This window comes from Populus euphratica, unplaced genomic scaffold (genome assembly GCF_000495115.2).
Source record: "Populus euphratica unplaced genomic scaffold, PopEup_1.0 scaffold485.1, whole genome shotgun sequence".
NCBI classification, from domain to species: domain Eukaryota; kingdom Viridiplantae; phylum Streptophyta; class Magnoliopsida; order Malpighiales; family Salicaceae; genus Populus; species Populus euphratica.
The window spans coordinates 118,831-134,790 of record NW_011500364.1 but is presented as its reverse complement, the minus strand read 5'-3'; the positions used below and the strand labels follow the sequence as shown (position 1 = coordinate 134,790).

The following is a 15,960-nucleotide window of genomic DNA, read 5'->3' as shown; positions in this document are numbered from 1 at the left end:
ATATCTTAAGATAAAAATTAATTTTAATTGATATACGCACAAACTATTATAATAATATAATTATATTAGTACATATTCAAGTTTGTGGCTCCTAAAATAAGATGATAATTAGAAAATTAGATCATGATAGTGTAATTAATTTTTTTATTAAAAAAATAGAGAATTTGTAATAAAGTGAATGCCAACCTTCGAAAAAAACAAACCTTAATGGAGAAACCACAAATATTAAAATATTAAGATTTAAAGTTGAATCATTGACGTGCATATCAACCACACCTTTTTTAAATATTTTTTTGTTTCTAAAAAAATACAAAAATATTATAATAATAGTTACTTTTCAGAATATTTATCACTTAATAAGTATTAAGATAATAATTTTTTATTATTTATAAAAAATTATTATTAACAGAGATTTAAAATTATAAAAATAATAATTGAAAATAAAAAGTTCCAGTTTTAGTAATCTTTACGCTGTGTGGCAACAAAAAAACGCAACGCAAATTATTGGAGGCTAGGCCCATGATCACGTGGAAAGGGGCGACGGACTCCCTCAACACGACATCAATCAGGTCTATAAGAGGCCCCTCATGAACCCGTTTCAAAGCCACAACCACAGCTGATTTCTTTATTTATTTTTTTTCTCCACAAAAGGAAGAAGAAGAATCTTGCTTCTTTCATCCTTAGGATTCAATGTCCTCCACCCACTCCGCCACTGAAGATCCCTTTTCAACTCCACCGCCGGCCAGTCGTGGTGAGATTCCTCGTTCTCTATCCTTAATAATTCTCTGTGTTCACGGGTTAAATGATGAAACACTTTCAATATGTGCTGTGCACCATCGTCTTTGGCTGTTAAAAAACTACAAATTACACATATGATGATTTTCTTAGCGTAGTCTTGGCTCATTATCCTCATGTTTTCGCAACTGGATTAATATATATCATCCATGGCTGCGTTCTGCAAGAATTTGCCCCGCAGAGTTTGCCCTAACAGTTCCCTTGCTTCAGCTATGATGGCCCTAACTCCCCAGGAACTGATGAGCTGTGCTCATCCTTAAGACACCACATGTCTCTGTAAATCACACCATTACCGACAATCCCAAGTAATAATCGATTATAACGGCATGGGGAGCTTACAAGTTAGCAAACTAACACGAGGATGATCTGATGATCACTAAACCCACAAGGATGATTTATTGGTTTGATACGTACGCGAATTCTCATTCATGTTGTAAATCTCACTTCTCTCTCTCTCTCTCTCTCTCTCTCTCTCTCTATATATATATATATATATATATATATATATATATATATAAGAATTTTCAATTTTATATATTCATTCTCTACTAACAAAACACTTATGCTCACACATATCACAGCATATTTATGAAAAATATTGAAAAAAATCATGTTTTTATCTATATATTCAAAGCAATGGTGGCTGATTTGATGAAAAGATGATGATTCTTGGAGAGTATACACAAATTGCGAATTAGGAAACATATTAATTTGTTATTTTGTAAAGAATGTGTTTATCTAATGATTTTATAAAAGTATTTTTTAGTTGAAAATATATTAAAATGATTTTTTTTTATAATCTGTGCCGTTAGTAAATCAAAATCATAAAAAATAAAAAATAATTAATTTATTATCATTTTAAATAAAAAATAATTTACAAAAGTAGGGGGGTGCATAGGAAAATAATAATTGATGGTAGGTGGCAAGTGTCTGATACCGTCAGCAAAATACATTTTCAGATTCACTTCACTGTGTGGCCCTTCGCAGCTTCACCGAGTCTATCTCCAATAGGCACTCGTTTTCTTCACTTTCTCCTCCTATTTCTTGGAAAAAAAACAATATTGCTAGATTCTAAAAGTGGTCCCTCGAATCATTGTGGGATCTGAAAGGTTAATTCCACGTTTATTATTGTGTTCCAAATATAATTAAGGGCGGTAAAATTTTAATTTTTTAAATTTAATTAATTTATTGATATCAAAAATAAATTTTTTTAAATAAAAAATATTATTTTAATTTATTAAAAAAAAACACTTTACAAAAACTTTTGATTCTTCCCAATAGCAATCATTCAAATTTAATTGGCCCCACTTATTAATTTAATTATGACACTAAAAAAATAAAAAATAAACTATACTTTGCTAGATCCTACACCTCATATATATCTATATATATATATTTCCACTCTTGTTTGTTTATGTAGATATTCTATATTCCAATTGACATGGCTCTTTTTTTTTTCATTAAATTTTGAATATAATTATTAGAGTTTTAACTTCAAGACTGCCTAAAGATTATATAATTATAATTATGTCCTTTGCAACGTAGTTGTTTAACCCAAAAATAAAGTATTGCTACTATTAAGTAAATAAGAGGCATCATCATGCATGCACTAAGCCAAAATAGGCAGTAAAAAAAACCCTGGTTTATCAATATAAAAACCCCACACATACCAAGTATCAGAAACCCAAGCTGAGCATCGCAGGAGAGTTTTATAGCATAGTGAATAAGTGATGCAGCAGAAAGGCAGAGCTTATGACCGTAGATCCAGGACATTTTCAAAATCTTGCATTGCCGTCGAGGGTTCTTAAGTTTTCGTTTTCGTTTTCATCACCATCATCTCCTTTCAATATCTTTTCTTTTTAAACAAAACACTCAAAGAGAGAACCCATTTTGCTTTTCCTTCTTGTTAAAGAAAGTTCCTTTCAACAATGGCTACTCGTGGTACGATACCCATTTTTTGTTTTTTGTAGAATCGTTTCTTCTTGGTTTTGTTTACTTTCCCCTCTTTTTTTTTTTTTTTACTATTTTACGTATTGTCATTTTTTTTTTTAATGTTTTGGAGATTAGATATATGGAGTGCACTACGTCGAGATTAGTCTTACATTGGTTTTTGTTTCTGGGTTTGTCAGTGGAAGAACGCGATATTCAGAAGAAGTATTGGATGGATAACATTTCTGATTTGAGTGTGAATGCAATGATGCTTGACTCGAAAGCATCTGAACTTGACAAGGAAGAAAGACCTGAGGTACACTTCTCTTTACTGCTTCAAAAAATGCTCCTTTCCCTTTTGTTTTATTATGTACATGGGAATGTTGTGTGTGTATTTTTTTTTTGTTTGATTTAAATCCCTATCCTGTTTACTTAATGTTTAGTACATTGGTATTTGGCAACATTAATTGTGGAGCAATGAATTGTAAAATGATCGCTCAAGATCCCTGTTTCAGATGTTCTTTGATGCCAAATTATGCTCTTTCATCTTGATCATGTAAATTTAACAGAAAATTGCTCCTTTAGATATTGTTCTTCAAAATGCGTTAAAATGATATTGTTAGTTCATTGATGAATATGTATCTTCATTTTGAATTCTTCATGCTTTTAGATCATTGAGTGCTATTATGGTTTATATAGTTTTCTGAAACTTAACTAATTCGGGGTATGCACAGATACTTTCTCTGCTTCCACCTTATGAAGGAAAAACAGTTTTGGAACTTGGAGCTGGTATTGGCCGTTTCACCGGGGAATTGGCACAGAAGGCTGGCCAAGTTGTGGCTTTGGACTTCATTGAGAGTGCAATAAAGAAGGTGACTGTGGTCCTCCATATTTATATTCAGAAAGGGCTTTTTGTTTATGCCTGTTAAACTGGATCTATATTGTTATTTCTAGATTTCTGTTCGATTTTTATCTATTTCCCCCCTATCTTCTAATTGCAGAATGAAAATATCAACGGACACTATAAGAATGTCAAGTTTATGTGCGCTGATGTGACATCCCCGGATCTAAATATTTCAGAGGGTTCGGTGGATTTGATATTCTCAAATTGGCTTCTCATGTATCTCTCTGACAAAGAGGTGAACGTTCCTAATCCTTATTCCTACTTTTTATTTCATTTCACAATATGCTTATGGATTTGCTAGTGATTCAGCTTAAGGTTGCACCAGTCTATATATGAAGTATCCTACATAAATATTGTGTGATTTTTTACTTGGCTCGTTATTTTCTCAATGCCTTCTTTTGTAGTCTTTGTGATGGTTCATCAGGCGTCTTCTTGTTCTTTGAAACTGGTGTAGTCTTTGTGGTTGCAAGTTAGTTTTCTCCAGTACCCTTCTCTATAACTCTGATAACGACTCTGTCTCTTGTGTATTGTTAACATGGATTGCAGGTGGAGAATCTGGTAGAAAGGATGGTCAAATGGGTGAAGGTTGATGGGTTTATTTTCTTCAGAGAGTCTTGTTTTCATCAATCTGGAGATTCTAAGCGAAAATACAACCCAACCCATTACCGGGAACCCAGATTCTACACGAAGGTTTGATTCTTGTTGAAATATTCTTTGAAAGGAATCCACGTTTTGTTAACTGAACATGTGTGATGAGCTAGAAAATTATTGTTTATATCTGTTATACCATGTATGATAGCACCACTCAGGTTCAAATGTTTATTGAACCAGTAAGATTCTAAGTTACAGGAGATAAAATGTATATAGATTGATCATTCCTAATGGCTATTGTTCCCTCAATATAGGTGATTTGTGGTTATTTTTTCAGTTAACCTTATAGGTTGTAAGCAATAACTAACAAGATCTTCATGAAGTTTTGAAAGAATAGCCATGAACTTACGACACGTAAACATTATATATACTGTATTACAGGTGTTTAAAGAATGCCATACGCGTGATGGGTCTGGAAATTCTTTTGAACTCTCTCTTATTGGCTGCAAATGCATCTCAGCTTATGTGAAAAACAAAAGGAACCAGAATCAGGCAATGAAACTGGATCATTTGATTTTGTTCCTTTGAGGCTTAATTAGATGGGTTAATTGACATGATGCAATACTTGCTTGGTGCAGATTTGTTGGATATGGCAGAAAGTTAGTTCATATGAGGATAAGGGGTTCCAGCGATTCTTAGATAATGTTCAGTATAAATCCAATGGCATATTACGTTATGAGCGTGTCTTTGGACAAGGTTATGTGAGTACGGGAGGAATTGGTATGCTACCGTTCCATTCTTTTCTTTCTCCGCCTTCCCAGTTGGGGGAAAAAGCTATAAGTTGCTTGCCTTTTTCTACTAAGTTTGAAATTACAACCTGAAAGCCAAGCACCTGCATAGACCATGTGCTTCTATCATCACCCCTTTCCTTGTTGAGCATACCAAGGGGAAATTTTTGTGAACTATCTTAATGGCCTACCATATTAATATATTTCTTTTCAAAGAGTTCAATGCAAAAGTTCTTTCTCAATATTAAAATATCTATCAGATTAGTTCGTTGATCTCTTCTTATTCTTGCATTACTGTTTCTAAATGCATATTTGTATCTGTGCAGAAACAACTAAAGAATTTGTGGGAAAACTGGATCTTAAGCCTGGCCAGAAAGTCCTAGATGTTGGCTGTGGGATTGGGGGAGGTGACTTTTACATGGCTGAGAACTTTGATGTGGAGGTTGTAGGCATTGACCTCTCCATAAATATGATTTCGTTTGCCCTTGAACGTGCCATTGGGCTCAAATGTTCTGTGGAGTTTGAAGTTGCTGATTGTACTACAAAGACATATCCTGACAACACATTTGATGTTATCTACAGCCGTGACACCATTTTGCACATTCAAGTAAGAATTATCAGATGTTTCTGCAAATTAGCTTTTGATTTGTGAAGATTGGAGAGTTGGCTTTCTTTGGCAGCACGCAGTTTTTCTTTCTGTTTTGTTAGTAGTCACTGGTCAATTTGTGATACTGCTTAATATGCTGTTCCTCGGTTAGAATTTTTCCACTCTGTTATATTTGTTCTTGAAAAACACAGGCTCCTTGACCTGCATAAAACCTGATTTATGTCAACGTTTCGGGACTACGAGTGATATAAGAAAGTCATTACAATTTTTGCATGGCGCTTAATTTTCTGTATTGTTAGAAGCTGCCTGTCTGCCTCTATTCCTATCCTTGATTAATTTTAGTTCATGAACTACCACGTCTCAGGACAAACCTGCATTATTTAGATCTTTCTTCAAGTGGTTGAAACCTGGAGGTAAAGTACTTATCAGTGATTACTGCAAGTGTTCTGGAACTCCATCCCCAGAATTTGCCGAGTACATTAAACAGAGAGGATATGATCTTCATGATGTGAAAGCATATGGCCAGGTATATTTGCATCTGAAATTATTTGTTGTTGCCAGACATGTGGCTTTTGGTTCCCAGTTCCTAAAACGTCTGTCATGTTATGAATGAGATGCAGATGCTTAGAGATGCTGGTTTTGATGAGGTCGTTGCAGAGGACCGAACTGATCAGGTTTGCCACAGATCAACCATTCCCTTGTATCGTCATTGATTTAGTATTTAATCGTCCTTCGAAATCTGAATTATTTTGTAATTACTTCTGCCTTCAGTTCAACAAACTGCTGCAAAGGGAGTTAAATGCTATAGAGAAGGACAAGGATGAGTTCATCCACGACTTTTCCGAAGTGAGTTTACCTTCATTTGTTTAATCCCGAAGTCTTAGATGCTGATTTTCTATAATTTTAGGCAACTCACTTGGCCATTATCCATTCCAGGGGGACTATAATGATATAGTTGGTGGATGGAAGGCAAAGCTGATCAGGAGTTCATCCGGGGAGCAGCGATGGGGCCTGTTCATCGCCAAGAAAAAATGATTATTGGCTCTCTTACAACCTCTACGTCTATCATTTCGAATAAGTGTTGTTGATGTCTTCGTTTGTAATTGCATGATTTCAGCCGATGGCTAATGTGTGAACTAAGCTAGCTTTTTCTAGCGTCTAAATAATATAAATAATCCCATCGTTTGTCACTTGGTCAATAGGATTGGATTCCATCTTCCCTGAGTTCATGAAGGATATATTCCTGTGTATTATCCATTTCAAAAGCAGTCAGATTCATTGTGAATTTTCCTGACTGAGCAGCAACTTCTTCCAACAGATGTTTTTGTCTATAGGATTTGCTAGAACCCATGGAGACTGAAATGATGCATTCCCTATTATTGTGAAAAAAAAAAAAAACCTGTAATGTGAAACTTTCAACTAAATTCAATATAATCGTATACCTTCAATAGAGAGCTCACAGTTAGCATATGTATATTCCTTCAATTAATCTTATTTGAAGACAAAAGATCAATCTTATAGAGCACCTCAGTTGTTTAGTGGTCCATATTTCTTTGTTTATGGTCTGCTATGTGTCTACGGAAAGTAATATTCCTAAGAACTAATTAATATGATTGGATACAAAATGGAAAATTTCTCAATCGCTAGAAAAATTATATTTTGGTCAGAACTTGGCTTCGCACAAAATGCAATAATCACTCTTCTTTACATTGTTTTACAGGAAAGATATGCAGCTGTCAATGTTCAAGTTTCATCTATTGCTGCACTATATGTTGTTGCTTCAACTCTTGATTTTGCCTTAGAGTATCCGTATTTGATGTTAGAATACAGACACTCGAACACTCGAACTACTTGGTGATAATTTCTGGAATTCAAGATATTTAGATAAACTAAGGAATCCTTTAATCACATAAAAAAAATTCTAAAATCAAGCCAAATAAAAATAATTATTAAGTTGCACATCACTGGTATAGGTATATTTAATATGTAAGGAGAGAGATTGATATGTTTATCCCTATATAGTAGAATAGTACGTGGGTATGTGTATGGTACATATAGTGAAATATATACGTAAAGGTCATTGAGGAATGGGTCTTTGTTAGTTACTAATTGTTGTTGGACACTAGGATAGTGAGAGGAATATTTCCTTATTGTTAGTTTCAATTCTTAGTGGTTTCCTATTTTTAAGCAGATTGTTTACCTTTCTTAGTTTAGTTAGTTATAAAATATAGATAATAGATTGTTCTGAATTATGCAGAAAATAATAAATAACATTCTTTCTACTCTTGCCTCTTCTTCTTTCTTCCCTGATTTTTTTATGGTTGATAGTAAATTACTCATCAATTGATATCAGAGCCTGGTTACACCATGGACACTAGAGGAAAATCCAACGCTGAGTTCCGCAGTGAGGTCAATGAAGCTTTGGCTAGACATAAATCCAACTTCGATCAGGTGCATGGCACTCTATAAACTATACTGACTGAGTTACAAGCCTTGCGCGTCTCTAGGAATCCAAGAATGAATCCTTCAGAGTTGAACCTATTTGCTCCTATTGAATCATTAGGTCATCACTCATGAACCCATCAATCCTCACTTAAACTGAATTTTCCAAAGTTCAGCGGGGAAGATCCAATAGGGTGGATTTACAAATCTGAGTAGTACTTTAAATACAACAATGTTTCACCTGTCCAACGAGTGCCGCTTACCTCTTTCCATCTAGAAGGAATAGCCTTACAATGGCATCGATAGATGACCAAATTCCAGGGACCATCAACATGGGAGGAATTCATCAAAGCCATTCTCCGATGTTTTGGTGCAACCGATTTTGAAGACCCCTCTGAAGCTCTTTTAAGACTCTAACAAACTACCACCATTGCAACTTATCAAGAAGAGTTTGAAAAACTCTCCCATCAAGTTGATGGCCTTCCAGAAACCTTTCTTATCGGTTGTTTTATTACAGGTCTAAGAGATGACATTTTCCTAGATATCAAGATTAAGCATCCGACCACATTATCTGATACCATCAGTATCACAAAATTGATTAAAGAACAAAACCAACATCAAAATAAGGTAATACACTCTTACCAGATCCAACCAACTATAGCTACAACAAAAACAAGCATGAGTAATACTATAGAGGTACTTGGACCTCCACCAAATTTATGGAAGAACATGAATCCCACATCAAATGTCAAACGGATTTACACCCAGAAAGCTTGAGAAAGGCAAGAAAAAGGCTTATGTTACTACTGTGATGAGATGTTCATCCCGGGTCATCGCTGCCAACGACCCTAATTATTAATGATTAGTGATACAAACGATCAAGATTCTGCAGAATAATCGGAGTTACTATAAGCGGCAAAGGACCAAGAAGCTATTCCTGAAATTTCCTTCCATGCAATTGTAAGTACATCTCATCCTCAAACCTTTTGGGTGATGGGAAGATTGAGGAGCAAAGAAGTCATGGTATTGATAAACGGTGGAAGCACACACAACTTTATTGATCAATCCATAGTTAACAAATATGAGCTACATGTGGTTCATAATAAAACATTATAGGTGACAGTAGCTAACAGGGAGAAAATAGATTGCACAGGGTTGTGCCCATCACTCACCATGATGATACAAGAACAGATTGTTACAGCAAATTATTTTGTTCTTGCAGTAGTAGTATGCCCAGTAGTGTTGGAAGTGCAATGGCTTATGACACTAGGTCTAATGGAGATAGATTATAAAAGACTGACCATGTCTTTTAAAAAGGATGGGAATTTATATTTTTTTCAAGGGTTGAAACAATCAGGACTACAAGTTCTGACAGAGAAGGAATTTAATACTATGTACATCTCTAGCTAATTCTTTGTTATCATTCCAGTAGGCTTCATTACCTAACCAAATTCACATCTATCTGAAATAGCCCAACTCTTATCTAACTTTTCTTACATTTTCAACCCTCTTATATCCTTCCCACCTAAATGATCAAATGACCATCAAATTATGTTGCAGCCTAACGTCTAACCAATCAGTGTAAGACCTTATAGATATCCATATTATCAAAAGATCGAGATTGAATGGATGGTGAAAGAGCTAATGAAATGCAGGATTCATACGCCCCAGCCATAACCCATTCTCCTCACCGATCTTTTTGGTCAGAAAAGTAGATGAGGATTGATTTTTTTGCATTGACTATCAGGCTCTAAATGATCTTACCATCAAGGATAAATATCCTATTCCAGTCATCGATGAACTTCTCGAAGTATTATATGGAGAGAAAAAAATTTTCCAAGCTTTATCTTCATGCTAGTTATCACCAAATCAGAGTACATGAAGATAACATTCCTAAGACAGCATTTAAAATGCATGAAGGCCACTACGAGTTTGTTGTCATGTCGTTTGGACTTACCAACGCACTATACACTATTTTGACATTTTGTGTATTCAACCTTCCAAGGAATTATGAATGATATCTTCCGTCCTCACTTACAAAAATTCATTCTTATCTTTTTTAATGACATTTTGTGTATTCAAAATCTTGGGACGATCATTTAAGTCACCTATACACTATTTTGACAATCCTATCTACTAATAGTTTATTTGCAAAGGACTTTAAATGCAAGTTTGGGGTTACTTTAGTTGATCATTTAGGCCATATCATATCGTAGCAAGACGTTTCTATCGATCCGTTTAAAATTATAGCGGTTTTTTAATGGCCAACTCCATGCACTTTTAAGTACTAATCAATCATTTAGGCCATATCATATCGGAGCAAGAAGTTTCTATCGATCCGTTTGAAATTATAGCGGTTTTTTAATGGCCAACTCCAACCACGATTAAAGGAGTCCGAGGATTTTAGGTTTAGCCGAGTACTACGAAAAATTTATTCAGAATTTTAGTGCCATTGTTGCTTCCCTCAATTAGTTGTTATCCAAAGTTGGGTTCAAATACAACGACATGACAGAAAAGGCATTTAATGATTTAAAACAAGCATTAACATCTCCTTCAATTTTGGTTTTACTAGATTTTACACAACCGTTTGTCATTGAGTGTGATGCTTGAGGAGTTGGTATAAGAGCTGTGCTTTCTCAAAACAATCGTCCCATAGTTTACTTCAGTGAGGCTCTTAAAAGTTCAACTATAACTCTCTCTACATATGAAAAAGAGATGTTAGCAATTGTGAAGTCAATTAAGACATGGAGACCATATTTGCTTGGCAAACCATTCATTATGCGCACAGACCAATAAAGTCTCAAATATTTGTTGGAGCAGCGTATTACTACACTGGCTTAGAACCGTTGGCTACCAAAGATTATAGGATATGACTATATCATCGAGTACAAGAAATGAGTTGACACTAGGCGGTTGATTCTCTCTCACGGGTAACTGAATTTCAGTTTCTATTAATTTCTACTCCATATATTGATTGGTGGCAGAAGCTTCAAAATGAAGTGGCACATGATCCGTTCTTTAAGACCTTGGTTGATAATCCATCTTCCACTACTACATTTTTATACTGAGATGGAGTTTGGTTAAAAAAGGGTAAGATTTATTTGAGTCCCACTTCCTATTTGCTTTAAGATATCATTATGGAATGTCATTTTTCTCCTATGGGAGGACATTTTGGATATCATAAGACACTATCCTGACTCAAACAAAGCTTTTCTTAGCCATAAATACATGGGACAATCAAAGAATTTTTAAGAAGTTATGATGTTTATCAATGGTATAAAACAGATTCCATATGACCTGCAGGATTACTTTAACCATTATCAATTCCTGACAGGGTATGGACTGATATATCCATGGATTTCATTGAAGGGTTGCCACCATCTAGTGGTTATATGGTGGTTATGGTTGTTGTTGATCGTTTGTCTAAATATGCACATTTTATTCCAATGAAACATTCATATATAGGTGTCACTATTACATAAGCTTTCATCTCTCACATAGTCTGGTTGCATGGAATTCGAACTTCCATAGTTAGTGACCGAGACCAAGTATTTATTAGTTCTTTTTGGCGAACACTATTTCGGTTTTAGGGAACTAAGTTATGCATGAGTTCAAGTTACCACTCTCAAACTGACAGACACACGAAGGTGATTAATTGTGTCTTGAAGCAGTACTTGCGGTGTTTTGTAGGGGACTAACCACGCAAATGGATTGACTAAATTCCATGGGCAGAATTTAGCTATAACACCTTAGTCCATTCAGCCACCAAAATGACACCTTTTAAAGGAGTGTATGGAGTTCCACCTCCAAAACTTATTGATGCATGTTCCAGGAACTTCCAACGGACATGCTATTAATGGATATTTGTGTAATCAAGATGCCATCCTATGTGAGTTGAGAAAGAATCTCTCATTAGCTCAAACACAAATGAAATGTCAAGCGGATCAGCGGCGTCGTGAGGTTATCTATGAAGTAGGCGACTTTGTATACCTAAAACTGCAACCTTACCTACAGATATCAGGCGACTTTGTATACCTGAAACTGCAACCTTACCTACAGATATTAGTGGCATTTAGTAGCTCTTTGAAGTTGTCACCTAGGTATTTTGGTCCTTATCAAATCACAGAAAAAGTTGGACTAGTAGCTTATTGATTGACTTTGCCTTTGGGTTCTTTGATTCACAACGTCTTTCATGTTAGCATGTTAAAAAAAACATGTTGGTCCTGTCACTACCATCTCTACTCAGCTTCCTTCTATGACTAATAAAGTCAACATTTTCCCTCAACCTGAAATAGTTCTAGATTATAGAGTTGTTCAAAAAGGCCAATACCGTCCCAAGGTTGAAGTTCTCATTAAATAGAAAGACGCCTCAAATGATGATGCCATTTGCGAAGATGAATGCCGTTTGGCTAAGTCCTATCTTGTATTCCTTGCAAACAAGGAATCTTAAAGAAGGGGAATTGATATGTTTATCCCTGCAGAGTAAAATGGTACGTGGGTATGTGCATAGTGCATATAGTGGAACACATACATAGGGGTTAATGAGGAATAGGTCTTTGTTAGTTACTGATGGTTGTTGGAAACTAATGTAGTGGGAGGAATATTTCCTTATTGTTAGTGCTTTTCTATTTTTAAGCAAGTTGTTTACCTTTCTCAGTTGCTATAAAATATAGTCAATAAGTTGTTTTGAATTATGCAAAAAATAATAAATAACATTCTTTCTATCTTGCCTCTTCTTCTTTTCTTCCCTAATTCTTTTATGGTTGATAGTAAATTACTCATCAGAAACTACTCTAATTAATTCTTCTTTTCAAGACGAACCAATTAAATTTAAATTTAACTATTTTAATGGTCGAAAAATGATGGTAAATTACTTTCTCTCTCATCACTATTTTCTAACAACTTTTTCCTTTAACGAGGTATAAGTGTTGCATGGATGTTGTCATCTCATGTTGTGAGTTGTTTGGTCAAATCCTATAACAAGTGAAACCCTTGTTTTGTGTTATTGAGACATATGCCTAACATAACAGAAGTTTGCATATGAGGACAATCTCTTTTGCTACTAGTGCAATCACAATTACCAACTAAATCTTTAATTTAATATTAAAATACTCCAAGGCATACCAAACATGTAAGAGGATGTAAATAGAAATATATATTAAGATCTAAAACATTAAGAATAAAATTTGGAAGGGTGTAATTGAAAATAATTTAAATATGATAACAAAACTATAAAAAATAAAAAGTCTCATGAACCAATAATAAAAAAATGATTATGAAAAGTGATTTAAATAGTGAAATATGAAAGAGGATATATGGTATCAATAGTAAAATACCCCTTAATTTTAGTTTAGTTGTTAATTATCAGTAAAATAGATTGAACTTGTACACTGATTATCTCAAATTGCATTAAAAAAATTAAAATTATCTTAAATTTTGAGTCTCTTGTTATTATTGTTGATTCCTTTTTCTCTCCCTCTCTAATGACTATCATATTGTGCTATATATTATATGTGAAAATATTAGACATTCACTGTAGAATCCACTTTGTATTCTTTCGTTGTTTTTAATTATGAATTGCACCATATAATCAATAATATTTTTTTATTATTATTGTTTTTTGGTAACAGAAAAAATTACACAATATGTAGCCATTGAACTTTATTTCTTTTTAATTTCATTCACCAATGTTATATTGGCAAGTTTAATATTTTAGGAATGAATTAAAATTTGATTTTACAAAATAAAATTTTATATTATAGTTAAAAAAAATTAAAAAAATGAGCACCAAAATAAACATAAAAAAAATTCAATTAGTTTAGTCCTTGAAGTTTTAATGTCCCAAAATTTGGTCTTTATTTTTGAGGTTTTAAAGTTTTGACTCTAAACTCTATTTTCTTCACAATTTAGTTTTTAAATATTAAAAGATAAAAGATAAAGCATTTAATTAGTCGCAGTTTGGCCATAATAAAAGATAATCTTATTGTCAATAAGCTAATTTTAAGAAGGAGAGTTCAATGGATAGGGGTTGCCTTTGAAACATACTGGACAAAAACAAATTATGACCTTACAATGTGTTATTATGACCTTATAATGTGTTCTTTTATTTGGATATATTTATTTTATTTTATTTAGAGGGTATTTTGAATTGAGAATGAGTTTATTGAGATCTTTAAAATAAGCTTAAAATTAAGTTTTGAAAATAAAAAAACTCAACTCTGATTTTTCAGCCATTGGAGTTTATTGAAAAATTATGACAGCAAACAATACATTCTTTGTTGCAATTTTTTGTTTTGTCAAGGGAGAGGAGGACGGGTCGTCTACTAACTTAATTAAAAATAGCAATGCTTACAATGTTTGTTGCAATTTTTTGTTTTGTCAAGGGAGAGGAGGACGGGTCGTCTACTAACTTAATTAAAAATAGCAATGCTTGGTATACGAGCTACGTCTAGACCCTAGCACGTGGATGGTATACGAGCTACGTCTAGACCCTAGCATATTTGAACTTTTTTCTTTTGATGCCTAGCAAGTGGGGCAAACTTTTTGTTCTTGAAAAGCTTGTTATTATTTAAAATAAATCCCTATTAAAATTATTAATTAAAAAGCTTTTTTAAAAAATCATTTGAGTATGTTATACTTTTTAAATAAGATTATGAATTTTAATTGTTATATTTTCAATAATTTTTTAAATAATTTTGTATGAGTATAATATGTAACAATTAGATATGGAATACCCTCTAAAAACTTGAAGTTAGCTACAAGCCAAAAAAAAGAGATTGACTGGGCAACAAACTTAATAATCAACAAATTGTATATAAATAATTTATAAGAATAAAATATTTAATATTTATTTTATATAGTTTTCATGAGTTCATTATTTTTTATCTTTTTCATAAATATTATCAAAACATGATCATTATTATTATTTTTAAGACTTGCTGAGTTAGTATTGCTAAAATAACTTGTCAACGAAATGAGAGATTTACCTCAGCTAATAATTTTCCCTTCTAAAATTTAAATTATTAGAATTCTTGGAAATATTTATTTTAATTGTCTTGAGATTTTATTTAAAAAACAATGATGTTAAAGAAAAAGATTTTTTTTGTTAAAAAAAAAGCATAAATAAAGAGTGAGGACTTCAATTTAAAAAAAACACTTTCTCGTTCAAAACTTAAGTGTTGCCAACTTTTGCGGATATTTATTTTAATTTCTAGAAAATTAAATAAAAATTACTTTGAAAGTTTCCTTCTGTAATTGACACATGGACTAGCCTTCCGTGACCAAGCACGCTTCGACTTATACTTCTTAAACCAAGCATGCAAGCCTAGACCTCTATGCCCCCGCAACTCAAGGCCTTCTCTTTAATTATATATGATTAGTTTTATTTTTCTAATTAGATTTTTATTTAATATAATCTCTATTATTTTTAAGTTGTTTAATTTAACTATTTTAAAATAGTAATAAATCTTTTTAATAATTTATATAATAGTAATAAGATATTATTAAAATTTATCTTCATACTTTTTAGTTAAATTTAAGATAGGTAAGTTGTGTTTGCATTGTGCATATATATGAACAAAAATTTATGTATTTAACTACCATAGTAAATACTCAAGATAAATAAAAAAAATATGTAAAATAAAAAAGGACAGTCAACGTGAAATATTTATATTTGTATTTATTTTTTATTTTTTATAGAGAGATCTAACTTCCCACTTCGATATTTAATTAGCATTCCTATTTTTTTCAAGTTATTAATTAATATTTTTTTATATAAAATATAGATATTATCTTAGTATTTCTTGGTTAACAAATGTCTTGATAACGAAAATTACTTTTATAATTTTGATGTAGTTTTATCTTATGTTTAAAATTAATTTAAAATCCTAACTTAGAGTATCTAT

The 15,960-nt window shown here is 32.9% G+C and overlaps 1 protein-coding gene across 2 annotated transcripts; it reads left to right on the top strand.

Moving 5' to 3' along the window:
* The first annotated feature begins 611 nt into the window (after nt 1-611).
* On the top strand, nt 612-6,804 carry LOC105114088 (phosphomethylethanolamine N-methyltransferase). 2 transcript variants are annotated; one of them, XM_011010506.1, is made up of 12 exons: nt 612-751; nt 2,925-3,040; nt 3,459-3,596; nt 3,726-3,863; nt 4,175-4,318; nt 4,661-4,771; nt 4,858-4,999; nt 5,334-5,614; nt 5,979-6,140; nt 6,235-6,288; nt 6,386-6,460; nt 6,551-6,804. In XM_011010506.1, the coding sequence occupies exons 1-12, from the start codon at nt 691-693 to the stop codon at nt 6,647-6,649; spliced, it is 1,521 nt and encodes a 506-aa protein (XP_011008808.1). In that variant the 5' UTR covers nt 612-690; the 3' UTR covers nt 6,650-6,804. The 2 variants fall into 2 exon arrangements, with proteins under 2 accessions (XP_011008808.1, XP_011008809.1); XM_011010507.1 differs by lacking the exon at nt 612-751 and adding an exon at nt 2,470-2,736.
* Nucleotides 6,805-15,960: the final 9,156 nt, after the last annotated feature.

What these genes read in the sequence shown, in the direction of transcription:
- LOC105114088 (XM_011010506.1), top strand. Translation starts at nt 691, where the DNA reads ATGTCCTCCACCCACTCCGCCACTGAAGATCCCTTTTCAACTCCACCG. An exon ending in ACAAGGAAGAAAGACCTGAG is followed by an intron (nt 3,041 to 3,458) that starts GTACACTTCTCT and finishes GGGTATGCACAG; the next exon opens with ATACTTTCTCTGCTTCCACC. An exon ending in ATGTGAAAGCATATGGCCAG is followed by an intron (nt 6,141 to 6,234) that starts GTATATTTGCAT and finishes AATGAGATGCAG; the next exon opens with ATGCTTAGAGATGCTGGTTT.